The 16,958-nt window shown below is 45.1% G+C and overlaps 1 protein-coding gene across 1 annotated transcript in view; it reads right to left on the minus strand.

Annotated features, from left to right (window-relative positions):
- STARD9 (StAR related lipid transfer domain containing 9) overlaps positions 1–16,958 on the minus strand; it is a 238,447-nt gene that overhangs the window by 96,117 nt on the left and 125,372 nt on the right. The window contains exons 9-13 of the mRNA XM_019496557.2: positions 16,538–16,610; positions 14,734–14,801; positions 13,442–13,539; positions 12,906–13,106; positions 12,643–12,740 (exon numbers count right to left, since the gene is read on the minus strand). Coding sequence (XP_019352102.2) covers positions 12,643–12,740; positions 12,906–13,106; positions 13,442–13,539; positions 14,734–14,801; positions 16,538–16,610 — 538 coding nt within the window. The remainder of the gene's footprint in view (positions 1–12,642; positions 12,741–12,905; positions 13,107–13,441; positions 13,540–14,733; positions 14,802–16,537; positions 16,611–16,958) is intronic.

A 16,958-nucleotide genomic window follows, 5' to 3' on the forward strand; every position in this document is an offset into this window, starting at 1 on the left:
AGCTACAAGCGGCGTAAGTAAAGTTTTGCAACCATTAAGCTTTGTCCGCCTCTCTATTCACCAGCCCACCCAACGAACGAGTAATTACTGAATCACCTCGAGTCGGCTCTGGCCGTCCGAGACATGGTGACGAGGATGGGATCTAAGGGCACGGTGATGGAGATGAACCTAATCGGGTGCTGCCCCTGGCACACCGGGACCCACCGCGTAGAGAATGCAAACGATCTATGGGCGCATATTGCTTACCACCAGGCGGTAGAAGGGGATGAAAGAAATATTGATGGCTACTTCTCCATAAAGAGAGAAGAAGCAGTTGTGAAAGAATGGAGAACTAAGCTATCCCTTGGGGAGTTCGGATGCATAATGGGGAGCGAACGGGTCTATTATCGACCCCCGCAGGAAACATCAGCCATATCCCTAGCCGGGGTGAAGGCACGGAAGGCAGAAAAGCTGACCCCCGCTCAGGAGTTTGCTCAATGCACCCGATACTTAAGGGAAGGAGGGGAACCCACCCCCACGGACTGGTTCAACTGTCTGGATTTGGTGCCTGGGTCGCGGGGCCATGAGCTCCTCGTTCAGCTCTGGGAGGATCTGGAAACTAAGGGCCGTCACGTGCTGAGATGGGGTCTAACTAAATGGAAGAAAGGAAAGATGATGAATGTGCTGTTCCATACAGTAGCGGGTCTACTAAGGGAATACGCAAATTTGGAGGCTCAGATGCATAAGGCAGGTAAGGAGTCGCTGGAGCAGACAGCAAAGAGCTCCGGAGCAACGCTTATCAAAAACACCGGCCGTATGATGCCGCTAGCAGAAAATGGCGCTGAAAGAAGCGCGAGCCATCCAGGGAACCCGGAAAAGAGGGGCGGAGTTTCAGAAGACCCGGCGGGGATCCGCCTAGCGACTCCGCCCCCTGAGGTGACGTCGTTCCCAACGGCCCCGCCTCCTTGCCACGGGGAGGGGGCAATGGGAGGAGGAATGTACCCAACGCTCCCAGATTAAGAATTTAACTCTTTCTCTACCACAGCTCACCCGATAGCTGTGATGAAGCATATTGCGGATGAAGAAGGTACTACGCGTACCACTGTTATCTCCCTCACACGCACCCGACCAGAAATTCAGGAACTTTGTAGAGAATCTAAAATAAAACCAGAAGAAACCTTGGCCATGTGGTTAGGACGATTAATAGTGGAATTTGGATCTGACACTTTAGACAAGGAAGAAGCGAGTACCCTGACCCGACAAGCGGCATGGAGCAGAGGGCATGCTACCTACTTGAATGTGGTCACGGACAGTGCCCACTGGCCCCATCCCGCTCCCGGCGCTTGTAGTGGGACAGGTAACCCACAAATTTCACACCTGGCATGAATGCCGCCTGCAGAAGGCTACTGCAGAGCAACTCCTCCTGGCCATAGTCGGGGTATCATATCTTTCATGGAGCCCGAGAACGAATCCAATGGGACTAACAGCAGTCCAATGCAAAGAGAGATAGGCTCATCGCCACCTATCGAACCCCGGGGCAATTCCAACGCCACTGGAAGCTATAGATGCCTGCGTGGAGATATATGGAGGAGCAAATGCCGTTACACTCCGACTCTTTTTGAGCCCAATGGCGGGTCAACCAGTGGGAAATCTCTTAGGCCATCTCCCACGACTGCAAGCACTCATGAAACAGAGCGAAGAAACTACTGATGATATAAGGGACCGACCTTCAGCATACCCAGCCGAAACACTGAGACCCAGACGTCAAGAGTTTAATCCCCGGCGAGAGCCATGGTGGTCACCTCCAAGAACCCCAAAGGAAAGAACTACAAAGGAAAGGAATATGTTTGGTTTTCTTCTCGCCCGCTCCGGACATACAAAGACTCAGTTGCGAATTTTGGGAGAAAGGGCCCAGTGTCGTCTAGCTGAAACATTAGGATTCAAATTCGAAGACCCACCAAAAAATGAATAATGGCCGTCGGCTCTGCCGGCGGCCTTCTCCAACTCAAACCTGACCCCACTGATCCTCGTCTATACGCCGAACTCGCTGTTTACAACCCTACCGATCCGGATGACCAACAACAAATATTCTTCCTTCTCGATACTGGAGCTCAAACCATTATGATTACCTCAATGATTCCTCATCAAAAGACCACCAAAACGATCAAGGTACAAGGGCTTAACGCTATCGCCGTCACAACGAAGGTCAAAGTTTGGGTCCAGGGCCATCGATGCCCCCTAGAGGATATCCTAGGGGGCATCAACATTCTAGGAATCCCGGGGATAAGAGCGCTTGACCTTAAAGAACAAGTGCTACAGGCATTACCCATTATTATCCCAGAACAGGATTGGCATCGACCAATGCTTCGTAACACCTCCACCTGGCGATGTCAACCAATCCCAACAAAGGGTCCTCTAAAAAAGTCCCTTACTGACCTCCTGTGGCGACTCGAGCAACGAGGCTGTATTAAGACCGTAATTGCCAGCACCTACCTGTCATCAGGATGGGGAGTTGCGAAACCTGGAAAGCCTAACGAAGCCCAGCTAGTCGTAGACTATAGAGAGGTTAACAAAAGATGTCAAGTACTTCAACAACCTAATCCTTCTACTCTGCCACAATGTATGTTTGAGATGGCACAGTTCCAACAAAGTAAGTGGGTCGGAGTCACATTGGATCTAAAAAATATGTTCTTTTCCATCCCGATAACTGACCCGGAAGGAATACTAAATATGTGTATTGATGGCATTATGTACAGTGGACGGTCTGTCCACAAGTATATCGCAAGGCTCCATCACTAGCCACTGGTGCCATGAATAATACCCTAAAGAATTTTCAAGCCTCACACTCTCTTCCCCCAGAGGAGGAATTAAGAATTTGGAGTTATGTCGATGATATTGCCATCATGGGTCATGATAGTTCCGTAGTTACTAGTATAGTCAACCAACTAGTCGCTCACGTTCAAAGTGAGGGATGGACGATCAACGAGGAAAAGTCATGCCTACATCCTGTAGATGACATCACGTTCCTTGGTACTCGATACATCGGTTCCATCCGCCACGGAATCTCGCATGATGGTCCTAACATCGATCCATTAAAAACATTCTTCCCTGTTACTAAGAGGCACTTTCAACAGCTTTTGGGTCATTTGAATTGGTATCGGCATTATGTTGGACCCAGTGATTTGGCACTCCTTACCAAATTGCAGTGACAGATCCGTAACAAATCCCGAAAGTTCACGCCTTGGACGAAAGGAGATCAGCGGAACCTGCTTCGCCTGCTAGCCACGGTTAAAGATACACAGCTCCATGCCATCGATCTAGGTGAGTCACTAACCGTAACCCTTGGGTTTACCACAAACCACGTGTGGGCTGTCGTGCATAACCCTCGCGATGAGCTGGTATACACGGCCCATAAGACGCTTCAAGCGGCACAACATCGATATGGAGCTGTAGGAAAAATCTTCTTAGCCGAACAACTGGTGGAACCATTAGCAAGGGGACATGGGACGTTACGCGCTCCCAGTGCCACATTATTACCCTTGCTGGATGCGGAAAAGGTCGACCCACATTTTCAGGGGGAGTCTAAGACCTGGAATACGCTAGTGCTCACCCACCATTACAACTGGCATTGTTGGAGGTTGGAAGACACAGCACCTGATCCAAGCCCAGAAGATGAGGAGAAGGTCCCTACACTGTATGGAACTTCTGCCCCGGCGTGGATGGCCTCAGATGGAACCTCCCGACATGGCGGAGGCTATGGGTACTATTGCAAAGCTTGTAACGATAGGGAAATATTTCAAGCCAACTCAGATGATAATTCGGCTCAAAAATGTGAATTGTTAGGATTCCTTAAGGTACTAGAAACATTGTCTGACACATCATAACGATACACTCCCCATTCCAATCATCGCAATCGATTCGCAATACATTTATAAAATTCTTACCGGTACAGCTTTTCCCTCCGAAAATTTGAATGATTGGCAAGACATCTGGAAGACGTTATCTAAATTTGCACGCCTCCTGTTGATTAGGCACACTAAGTCCCACCGTCCGGATATTGATCCAGTACATGAGGTCATTGATAAGCTCTTAGAAGATCCACTCCGGACTGACATAGTCTTGCCCATCACATCTACCTCCGGTCCTGAAGTAAATCCATTCCTCGCATGGCTTCACAAAAATTGGGGTCACCCAGGACCACAGGCTTGCCATCAACGTTGGTGCCGAACCCTTACGGAGCCGGCCTCATACGGAGCTCGGCGCAATTGGGAAAAGGCAGCTCAGGCCTGTGAGATATGTGCTAAAGAAAAGTGCCATAGAACCAAGCATCAGCTCGGAGCTCTCGATTCTTCACAGTTTCAGGCAGGAAAGGTTTGGCAGGTAGATCTGCTAGGACCCCTCCCAGGGTCTAAGCCGCCAAATAAAAGGATTAGTTGTTGTCGACTTGGGAACAAGACAGTTACAAGTTATTCCCTTACGAAAAAGCAACGCCACTGCTGTTATTTCTGCCTTAACTGCTGTATTTGCTACCTGGAAACCCCCTCATGAGATTCAGTCTGATGGGGGACCCCCTTTTAACTCTAACGCTCTAGACAAATTTGCTCGTCTTCACAATGTAGCATGGCATCTCCATTTGCCGTACCACCCGCAGTCCAACGGCGTTGTGGAAAGACACATAGGCCTGTACAAAGAACAACTTCGCCTCAGAGGAGGAGGGACGTTTAAAAACTGGACTAAATTCAATCATGACGTTCTCATCTCACTGAACACCGCTAAACCGTTATGGGACGAAACTAATGTCCAGAAACCCCCACCTTGGGAACCCAAGTTCCAGCCAGATGAGTTAGTGTGGATCTCAATACCGCACCCCCATCAGTCTCATCCACAAGTTCACAAAGGAACTGTTCAATGGTCGGGACAATATCCTAATACCTATTCTGTCCAATTAGAAGAAAAGCCCGATCGTCCTCCTATTATCGTTCATCACAACTGGATGACTCGCCGTTCCGATGTTCACCCAGTATCCTTACAGTGAATTCAATTATAAGTCTCTTTTGTTTTGTGTTGTTGTTCTCTTTCTTCACAGGTTTAGTTCCAGCAAAGCAGTAATCCACAACCGCCCGATTGTGAGATTCATCGAGTACCAAACTACCGTTCATTCGAGTTAATAGAGTGATGGTTGTGAAGGAGACACTGAGACAGTGAATGTCCATTCGCTCAGGACTTGCTATGACACTATTTTCTCTCATTTTATTAAGTATTTTATTGACATTGTCTGTTAATAGGAGAAGACGGACTGACTACTAACCGAGGGGAGTCCCAAGCAAATGCTCGCCAATCAGACGATGATCAATAGTTGCTGCTATATGTTCAAGTTATTATATTTTATAGTTTGTTAAAAAGATCGGTCTATCAAATTGTTTGTTTATATATATATTGGTTGTTAAAGCTTTGCCAGGTCAGTAAATCCCGAAACAAAGATGCCTTATGATGTGCTCATGTGTCTAAAATTCCAGTTGTGCCGTCGGCAAGGGGGCATGTCACAACCCAGTGATTTTGGTGCCTCGGCACGATGGAATTTTCCCGCCACATGAGAGCCTCTTGCAAAGCAAAGGTTTTCTGTTGCAACAGAAAAACCCCGGTGCAAGCGAGTTCCCGCCATGTGAATGCAAATTTGTGTCCCGCTATTGGCCAGTTCTAAACTATTCCTACGTGGCAGTTAGTAATTGGCTTGCTAGCCGTTTAAAATTTCATGCGACTTCCGCCCAAGTCGGAGAACTTTGAGCACGCTGCAGAGTGCTTCAAAAAGAGATCTGACTTGCGGCTGAGCTGATCAATAGACTGATCACCTATCGATTCTTCTCCCTGTCGCCGAGCGCAATCCTCGACGTACCCTTTCCCCGCCAGCTTGATTTGTGGACGGATGAGCTAGTCTGAGCCCTGCCAGCTGGAACAACTAACATAGTTGTTCACACGACCAGACCGTCTGCGTTGCAGCTACAAGCGGCGTAAGTAAAGTTTTGCAACCATTAAGCTTTGTCCACCTCTCTATTCACCAGCCCGCCCAACGAACGAGTAATTAGTGAATCACCTCGAGTCGGCTCTTGCCGTCCGAGACAACCACCACACCAAGAGGAAAAGCTAGACTTGGAATTCTTGAGGCAGCTCTCAGAGGCTGTACAGTCTAGGGACATGGTTGTCGGGGGACCTACACTACCCTGCCATCTGCTGGGAGGAGCAGTCAGCCAAATCCAACTGTTCACATAGGTTCTTAACCTGTGTGCAGGACCTTCACCTAATGCAGGAGCTATACAGTCCCACTAGGGGGAGTGCCTTACTGGATTTGGTCTTGGCTACGGGGGAGGACCTGGTAGGGGAGCTGCAGATTTGTGGTCACCTTCAGGACAGTAACCACCAATCAATCAAATTTACCATATGGCGAAGAGTGGGTAAGATAACTAGTAGGGTAGAAATGCTTGACTTTAAGAAGGCTAACTTCAGTACGCTTAGGAGTCTAGTCTTTGATGCACTGCAGGATAAGAGTATTGGCAAGATGGGAGTCCAGGAAGGGGAGTCGTTTCTAAAGGAAGCGATCTTTCAAGCACAGAGGGAGATTATTCCAGTACTAGGGAAAAGGGGGAAAGGAGCCAAAAATCTTCCTTGGCTAAACAGGGAAATCCAGGGGAGCCTAAAGGCAAAAAAGAAGGCGTATAGGCAGCGGAAGCAGGGGAAAGCTACCAAGGAGTATAACTACTTGGCCCGCACTTGCAGGGAGGCAGTTAGAAAAGCCAAAGCAACTACAGAGCGGAGGCTGGCAACACAAATTAAAGACAACAAAAAGTCTTTTTTAGGTATGTAAGGAGTAAAAGAAAGGCGCAGGGCAGCATAGGATCCATACTAAACAAAAATGAGTAATTAGTGACAGACAGGGGAGACAAGGCTAAGCTATTCAATGAGTTTTTTGCCTCGGTGTTCCTGAACAGGGCTCAAGATAACTCTCCTAATGGGTTCTTAGATGGGCATCAGAGGGACACCAGCCCACCAACCATCAATGCTGATTTGGTACAGAGCCACTTGGACGGACTGCATGTGTTCAAGTCAGCAAGCCCAGATGAGCTGCATCTGAAAGTACTGAAGGAATTGGCCGGTGTCATAGCAGAATCACTGGCATAGCTGTTCGAGCACTCGTGGCACTCAGGTCAGGTCCCAGAGGACTGGAAAAGGGCCAATGTGGTTCCTATTTTCCAAGAAGAGGAGGAAGGAAGATCCGAGTAATTATAGGCCAGTCAGTCTCACCTCCATCCTTGGAAAGGTCTTTGAAAAGATTATGAAGGATTATATTTGTGGGGGTCCAGCAGGAAAAATAATGCAGCAGGACAACCAGCATGGATTCGTAGCAGGTAGATCATGCCTGACCAATCTGGTTTTGTTTTATGACAGGGTCACAAAATGTTTAGATGCAAGAGTAGAGGTGGATGTCATTTTCTTGGATTTTAGCAAGGCCTTCATCCCATTCTCATCAATAAATTAAGAGGCTGTGACATAGATGTTTACACGGTCCGGTGGGTGGCAAATTGGCTTAGCGGTCTTACTCAGAGAGTGGTAGTAGATGGGTCGGTATCAACCTGGAAGGATGTGGGTAGTGGGGTCCCGCAGGGTTCAGTCCTTGGACCTATACTCTTCTATGTCTTCATTAGTGACTTGAATGTGAGTGTGAAGTGTACTCTGTCCAAGTTGGCGGACAATAATAAATTGTGGGGTGAAGTGTACACTCCAGAGGGTAGGGAACAATTGCAGGCAGACCAGGACAGGTTAGAAAAGTGGACAGTACACAATAGGATGCAGTACAAGGACAAGTGCAGAGTGCTGCACCTAGGGCACAAAAATATCCAGCACACCTACTGGGTGGGAAGTGACCCTCTCAGCAGCACAGAAGTGGAAAGGGATCTCGGAGTCATAGTGGACTCCAAGATGAACATGAGTTGTCAGTGTGACGAAATCATCAGCAAAGCTAACCGCAATTTTTCATGCATCAGCAGATGCACGGCAAATAGAACCAAGGAGGTGATACTTCCCCTCTATGCGGCATTGGTCAGACCACAGTTGGAGTACTATGTCCAGTTTTGGGTGCTGTACTTCAAGAAGGATGTGGATAGACTCAAGAGGGTCCAGAGGACAGCCACTCGTATGGTCTTGGGCTTACAGGACAAGCCCTATGAGGAGAGAGTGAGGGACCTGGACCTCTTCAGCCTCTGCAAGAGAAGGCTGAGAGGTGATCTTGTGGCCACCTCCAAATTAATTAGGGGGAAGCAGCAAGGGATTGAAGGTTCTCTATTCACCAGGTTGCCTCTTGGGGTAACAAGGAGCAATGGTCACAGACTGACAGAGAGCAGATTTAAGCTAGATATCAGGAAAAACTTCTTCACAGTAAGGGTGGCCAAAATTTGGAATGGGCTTTCAAGGGAGATAGTGCTCTCTTCTACCTTGGGGGTCTTTAAGAGAAGGCTGGATAGGCATCTGGCTAGGGCCATCTGACCCCAGCACTCTTTCCTGCCTAGCCAGTGGGTTGGACTTGATGATCTGTTAAGGTACCTTCCAACCCTAGCACCTATGCATCTATGAATCATTAAAAATATTCATATTCACTATTACAGCAATAAAAAGGAATTTTTAAAAATAAAGGTTGCCATTCCTCCTGCCATAACCTATTGTCAGGACACCTGTAGATTGTTGCTGTCATGTGAACCTCAGCGAGAAGCTACAACAGGAAAAGATTCATGTTGGGTTCAAGCAGACAAAACAACTGCACTGACTGAAAATGAGGGAGGGACACAGACTTGCAATGAATTCTGCTGAACTGTGAGAAACTATTTTGCTGTCTGTTCTATCCCACAGTAAGTAAAGTTACATCACAGTAATTTACCATGTCTGTCATTCAGGAGTACATCATTGCAATTTAGCTTCAGTTATCACAGGATAGTAGTAGGCAGACAAAACAGTTATAATGAATCAGTTGATACATATGAGCAGCCAATCCTTCCGCATACTTTCACATGATGCAATTGTTCTTTGGTTCATGCCCTCGGAGAGTTAAATCATTAAATCCAATCCTTAAAAGCCTGACTGCAGTTGATCTGTTAGTAGGAAGCAAAAGAGCGGGTACAAACTTGCACTCTTTGCTCCTGCCTTTCTCAGCTTGTATATCTTAGTAAAAGGACAAGCAACAACTGCAATCACAAGTACTTCCTCAGACATAAGCCACCTGGAAGACAATGTCACATAATCCCTACTGGGGATCTTTCTCTTAAAAGCCTTAATAGGATTAGAGTATTCAAGTGTTGTTTATGTAAAAACAAGAGCTAACTTTTACATTAAAAGATTTATCCAGATGAAGTCAAAAGAATAACAGTCTGCTTTATTATTCTGACAAATGCTGAATATGTATAATAAAAGAAAGGCATAAATATTCAAAATTTCCATTTCTTCAAAAGATGTAGCAGTTTTCTATATTTTTATCCCAGTAAAATTACTTATTGCAGAATTTAAAGTGAGAAACAGGAATATATTAAAGTAATATATCAAAATATATTTAAACTTTAATGCATTTGACCCATTTCATGCACACCCCACAATTAACTAAACACAATTTGATGCCTCTGTATTCAATATGATCTGTTTCATTTTTTTTATTAAATCCCTCAAGCAAACATATATATAACAAAAAGAATTTCTATGAAAGTGTTCATCTTTCCTTTAAAAAGTACAACAAAGTGTGAAATAAATTGACGTTGGCAGGTGCAATTCTCTACTTTTTGCATCAAGTTTACATCAGTGCCATTCCGCTTGTTTCAGTTAAGCTACTTATGATTTGTATCATTTGGAGAAGAATATTGGGTTTTTCTAAGATGCTTGGTCCCCATCACCATGCTATCTGAGCTTTTCACAATGATTACGCATTCATCCTCGCAACACACCATGAGGCAGAAAAGTTCTATTATCCCTTTTGTACAGATGGGCAACTAGAGCAACGACAGAGTAAGTGACTTGTCTGAGATTACACAGGAAGTCTACAGGAGAGCAGGGGACTGAAGCACGTCTCCCACCTTAGTCACTGGATCATCATTTCTCTCCAACAGAAACAAAAGAGATTGTGTTCAAAACTACAGCTACTGGTAAACATAAAATACAGATGAGCTTCCATGAAAATGCCTGGTCTCAAATAGTGAGAGGATATGTGTAGACTATTCACATAGCTGAGTATTTTCAGAAGCAAGCATTCTGCTTTAACACATTTTACAGTGTTGAAACAGACACCGATTCTGTGGCCCTAGGGTTACCATATTTCCAGCATCAAAAAAGAGGACACCTAGGAGGGAAGGGGCATATTATTGTGGGGGGGCAGTGATATGCCCATACCCTGCCCCTCACTCCTAAGCCCATGCCCTCCCAGCTCTGCTGGTGCTCCTCACTCCTGACCTGCAGAAGCAACTCCCTGCCCCCCAGCCCTGCCAGTGCCCCTCGCTCATGACCTGCAGCCCCCGCCTCCCAACCCAGCCCTGCCAGTGGCCCTCACTCCTAACCTGCAGCCCCCACCTCCTGAGTGCTGCCAGTGTCCCGCACTCTGGACCTGCAGCTTCTGCCCCCCCAGGCCTGCCGGTGCCCTCCTTCCCTACCTGCAGCCCCTGCCCCCCCCCCGCCCCCCAGCCCATCTGGTGCTCCTCCCTCCTGAGCCGCAACCCCTGCCCCTCCAGCCCTGCCAGTGCCCCTCACTCCCAACCCACAGTCTATGCCCCCCACCAGCCCTGCTGCCTAAGCATGTCCCGCATTGCATGGGTGCTCACACACACGCACTCATTCTCTCTCTCTCTCTCTCAGGCCCAGGCGGAGAGCACATGACCCCCAGCAGCAAAATCACCTTGCCTGCTACTCCCAGCCCCAATCAGCCAGCTTTGGAATGAGGAGGAACCCAGACACTTCGCTCTTATTTTAAAAACCCGCCCATACACAGCACAGGGGGACAAAAAGAGGACATGTCCAGGAAAACCCAGCCGTATGGTAACCCTAGCACTGAGAACTGCAGAATCTAGACTGTGCATCACTGAAGCATGGATCCAAGCACTGTCAGCCTATCATTAATGTTGACCAGTATTTCTCATTATAAGACCTTCTTTCCAGGGGCTTATAAAACTTTGACAAACTTTAATCATTTAGGCTCAAATTTTCCATGGTGGGCAATTACCTGAGATTGATTTTTGGGGAGGGGGTTGGAGGGGGGGGGGGGGGGGACAGAGGCATTTCAGTGAAAAGGTTTTGTCCTTTCTAGGACCAAGGTTAAAAAAAATACATATTTTGCCCATATTAGACATTTAAGATGTTTCTTTGAAGCTCTATCACTACCCTGCTGAGGCCCAAAGACTAGAAATTTGACAGGAGTGACTGATATATTAGCAAGAAGTTATTTGCTGTCCTCAGAAAATCTGCCTAATAATAGTCAAGTTACAAGCCTCTGAAAGGTGACAGTCTGCACATGCCAAACAGAAACTTCCTCAATGTCATCAGCTAAAATCTGAAAATTCTGTCCTCTCTGACTCTTTCAAGAATTAATGTTGACCACACCGTGCATGTGCCATCCCTATGAAATGACTGAACATGCTTCAGCCCAGAACTAGGGAGGCAAAATCTAACTTCTCCTGCAATTGCTGCTCCCAGCTGCTGTTCGGAAGGGTGATACCCAGTTCTGGAAATGACCATTTGGAGTCTGTTTCTCTGATTAGGTCAAACAACGTGGAAGCAAAAACCATGTAATTCGAATGAGAGGGAATAAGAACTAGATTAGTGGAGGAAATCAAGTAGATTAGGAAATGATGATTAATAAGAGTGGGTCTGGTGGTGACTGGAGGAAGTAGGAAATGGAAGTAAAGATGGCGACTAGGAAATAATGGAGAGGTAACAGATGGAGGATGGGAAATGGATCTGAAAAGGATCTGGGATGCAAGAGAAGGACTAGCACTAATTTTGCAAAAGGACTAGGAAAGGAAGGCAGTAATGAGGGTGTGACTGAGATGGGATAAGGCGCTTGTAAGGACTAGGAGACAGTGGGAGAAGAGGGAAAGAAGCAGATTACATAAGTAAATTGGAAGGGGAGATAAGGATGAGAGTCCTGAGGTGGGGAGACTGAGACTGGATTGGCAGGTAGAATGGGATAGGGATGAGAAGCCTAGAGGTGGGGAAGAGATAAAACTGGGAAAAACACAGACATTACAGCACATTCCCACTGCAGTATATTCTCCTCAGAGCCTGGAATGGTACTGAAGTTCATGTACCAATTAAAAAGAACATTAAGGTTGTATAGTCAAAAGCTCAAAAATTAAAATGCCAGGTTACATAGCCCCCTTCCCCCTTTAATAAGGCCCCCCAGGCAGATAGTTTATTATGCAGTCTTAACATTACAAGGATGCAAAAAAAATGCTATACCAGCATGTTAAAAGCTGTACAGAATCGGGGACAGAAGATTTCTTTAAGATATAAGAATCAAAGATGAGTCCAGTTCACACTGATCTTATTCACAGTTATGTATATAATATATGCTTAGAATGTGACTGCTGAGTACATTTAATAAATTCAAAATATATGCAAAAAATATAAGCGGGGGAGGGGTCTCACCTCATTGACTCGGGGCTTGTTAATAATGTTTTTGGCATTTGAGGCATATCTCAAGGTACTCATGGTCTCATTGTAGCTGGAGCTGGCAGGAGAGATGGCTATAGATGAAGAACAAACACTGATTTAAAGAGATTCCTTTAAAAAAAATAAAAATAGTAAATGTATTTTAAAATATATCTTTTATATTTCATACCACAGAAGTGAGGCATTTTTCTGTACAATGCAGATCACCAGATGTAAAGCCAACAGAAACATGAACTCACTGGCAACCATGATAGTCTTGGAGTTGCCTCCCAGGCTGTCCTTCAGAAGCCAGGTGAGGATGGAGTCACGGTATGGAATATAAGCCTGCCTTCTGGTTCCACTGACGCTGCCTGTAGTGTGACTACCCACGGGGCTGCTGTCCCCTTCACTGGTTATGCTGTTTATACTCTGGCAGCTACTGAACATCTGCGAATTCTGTGCTAGAAAACAAACATACAACAGACAGCATCTGAAAGGGGTTATCTTCAATGGGCTCAGAGAGGAATCTCTTGTCTTCTTTGGTTGGTGTATCCTTATTCTCTCACTTCTGTATCCTAACTGACTGAGATAACAAAGGCAATTTTAATTTTGCACTTTACACCATTGCACTAGCTGCCCTCTAATACTAACAGGTCAAAAACATTATCAGTTCCTTAGTTGAAGGAGCTCCTTTCAACTCCTCATTCTAACTCTAGACATACTTTAAACACAGTCTCTCCAAAGATGGGAATTTGTGCGCTGCTACCTCTTAAAGTAAGAATATTATTACACATACCTAAGGTAGAGATGACAATTCCAAGAGTAACCAATGACTTGTTAATGTTGGCACCTTCTGTAATCCGATCTTTACAGTAACTGGGATCAGCTCTTTCACTAAAACACATCACAGTAAATAACACACACACACAAACATATATGCAATACCATATGAAAATATTCAGTTTTAAAAAAAATGCCTGATGTGAGAGAGTCTGAACAATGCAGAATTCTCCTAAGACACAAGAATAGAGGAATTTTAGGCTTTTAAGAAAATAAAATGTGATTTGAATGTTTTATATTTTGTCACTCATTTTTAAAAGAAGCAGTAATGCTAGTTTTTCAGTGTGCTTTATCATAAAGAAGGTCATGCTATTATTGCCCGTTCAGTGGCACAAACGGCTGCTAGGTACTCACTAACCATAATGTGAAACTAAGGGCACATTCTTGCAGAAGATAGCACCATCAGATTGATCCTGGGCAAGAAAACTGTCAAACATCACTCAGTTTTATGGGAAAAATTTGACCTAACCAACATCATTTCATGCAAATGCATAGCCTATGTCTGAGCATCAGAGTAGCACACCCTCAGATGTTATGAGTGATTATGCATTGTAAGATACACATTTGAGAATGGAAAGTGTTGTCTCAGCAGCTGTTTCATAACAACTGGCTACAGCTACCAGAGCTACATGGACCTCAGTCATTTACGTGCAGAAAGCAGCTGAGATGATAACAGGGCAATGTGGTTAGTGATAGGGGAATGTACCACACAGAGTCTTTTAATCTTATTGCATTCTGCTACCTCGTTTAGTACTGAGCACCAAGTTACCAATTTTTCTCCCTTCCATGCTATGCAATAACGGGGAAGAACAATGGTCTTGGTTCAACCTTTTCACACACAATTTTGGTAAATCTTTTCCAATAATTGGAACAGCCTTCCAACAGGAATAGTGCAGTCAAACAACCTCACTTGTGAGACTAAGATCATTAAGTCTATGAAACAAATTACATGATGTGGTTGCCTGCAACAGTGGGGGACTGGACCCAGTGACCCAAGAGGTACCTTCCAGTCTTATGCTCTTATATTGGTCTAATAATATCCAACTCCCAACACAGGAAGATACATGACAGAGTGATAATTTTAGCTTCACATTTTTCCTTTCATACAGAGAAGCCAGATTTAACTTTATTATAATGAGGTTTTTTAATATTTAATTTCCTTTTTTAAAAAAATCATCAGTCATTTTTGTGTGGAAAACAGCAGCTAACATTTTAGCAGAGCTCTTGTTCCCCCTGGTACAGTATTACCTGCCTGCAAGGTCCACTAAGTTGATCTTGCTTGCAATTTCAGAAGGGAGATTATTCTCCAGAATAGCCTGAAGGGAAAAATATGTATCAAAATATGATTCAATTTAGTACAACAGACTACACATTTTTTATTGAGGAACTGTATTTCTGGAAATTCCACTGACTTGCTATGTGACCTTAAGCCATAGAGTATATGCATCCCATCAATTCAACAGCTGTCTTAACTTGCATGCAAAACTTTCTATTACACTGATTTTTCTTGAAAAAACTTCCCTGCCAGTGACTGTGTGAAAATAGCTTCTCACAAACCTCACAAAGTCACTTTGTACTAGCGTATTCCAAGGTTCTTTTGTGAAACTGCTAAAAAAAATCCTCATGTTCTAAGATTACAGGATGTCAGAAGCTTGAAATAGAAAAGGTCTACTAGATAACTGAGATAACATTTCTTGCCAGTGAAGAATATAGTCCCCCCAAAGAAAGGATGTATCACACCAGATACAACATAATAAGTGCCAGGATGTTAAGGAGGTAAGCACATTAGGAAATGCCAGAAAAACAAAATCCTGGAGTAGGCATTAAACTTATTCTGTTCTGGATCTCACAATCCTAACCAGTAAATAGTAACAATAGGTCACAAAATGTGATCATAGTATCATAGTATCATAGTGCTTAGGGTCGGAAGGGACCTAAACAGATCATCAGGTCCGACCCCCTGCCCCAGGCAGGAACGGGTGCCAGGGTCATATCACCCCAGCCAAATATCTGTCCAGATTCCTCTTGAAGACCCTGAAGTAGGAGAGAGTACCACCTCACTTGGGAGTCCATTCCAGAGCCCGGCAGCCCTAACTGTAAAGTAATGTCTCCTGATGTCCAGCCTGAACCTTCTCTCTAATGATTTGTGGCCATTATTCCTAGTAACCCTGGGTGGTGCCCAGGGAAACAGAGCCTCCCCCAATTCCTGCTGGTCCCCCCTGGTGAGTTCATAAATGGCCACCAGATCCCCTTAGCCTTCTCTTGTGGAGGCTGAATAGGTTCAGGCCCTTTAGCCTCTCTTTGTAGGGCCTGACTCGCTGCCCCTTGACCATTCAAGTGGCCCTCCTCTAGCCACATCCCTCTTGAAGTGCGGCACCCAGAACTGGACACTGTACTCCAACTGTGGCCTGACCAATGCCACATAGAGGGGGATGGATCACCTCCCTGGACCTACTTGTGATGCATCTGTAGATGCACAACGAGGTGCGGTTAGCCTTACTGGCTGCTTCCTCGCATTGGTGGCTCATGTTCATCCTGGAGTCAACAATGACTCCAAGATCCCTTTCTACCACCGTGTCGACAAGAAAGGTGTTCCCCAGCTTATATGTGTGTTGCTGGTTCCTTCTCCCTAGATGCAGTACCCTGCACTTGTCTCCATTGAATTCCATCCTATTCTCATCCACCCACCTCTGTACCCTGTCTAGATCTAGTTATGAAACTGTAAAACACATTTCCACACACAGGTTTTAAAAATTCCCTTGGGGGCAGTGCTGCTTTTTGATTGTCATTTTTCAACCTAAAATTTTCCCTTTAGCAGTGAGTCTTTGGTTTAATATCTTAATGACAAACTGACACAAGGGAACAAGCATGTGAGGTGGCATATGAAGTGGAACAAATATGCAATGTGATCCACAGGAAATAGGTAGCAGGAAATAAGTTCCATTGTTATTACTAAAAGTAGCACAGAATGATGACTGCAAAACTGGGCAAGTCTCCTGAACACTCTCTTTTGGGATGGAAAAGATAAGGCAGTTGGAATTTTTTAGCTAACCTGAGTGTAGTGGATAGTGAAGATGGCATGGGATCTGCTGCTGGCATCATGAATATGCGTAGCTGCTGTGATTCTACAAACAAAAATGCAAGGAAAATAAGTTCACTTGGGACAGTTTAGTTCTCTGTATTCAGAAAGAGTGCAAATAAGAAATGGAACTGATTAGTGAAGGCTAGAACTTAAGTACTGCAAATTTAAAAAATTCAGCAGACTAAACTCTTGGACCTGACCAAACTGTGCTTTGGTAGGGGACCTGCAAATGCGGAGGACAAAAGTAAATTAAAGCTAGCTTTGAACTCTGGTGGTCCTCAGAATAGTCTAGAAACATATTAAAAAGTTATAGGAAGAAAATTTAGGGTCTTAAAGAAAAGCAAAATACAGCTTGAAAGTTTAACCAGTGAAGAAAATGTCATATCCCAAC

The sequence above is a fragment of the Alligator mississippiensis genome, chromosome 2 (assembly GCF_030867095.1).
Source record: "Alligator mississippiensis isolate rAllMis1 chromosome 2, rAllMis1, whole genome shotgun sequence".
NCBI lineage: Eukaryota > Metazoa > Chordata > Crocodylia > Alligatoridae > Alligator > Alligator mississippiensis.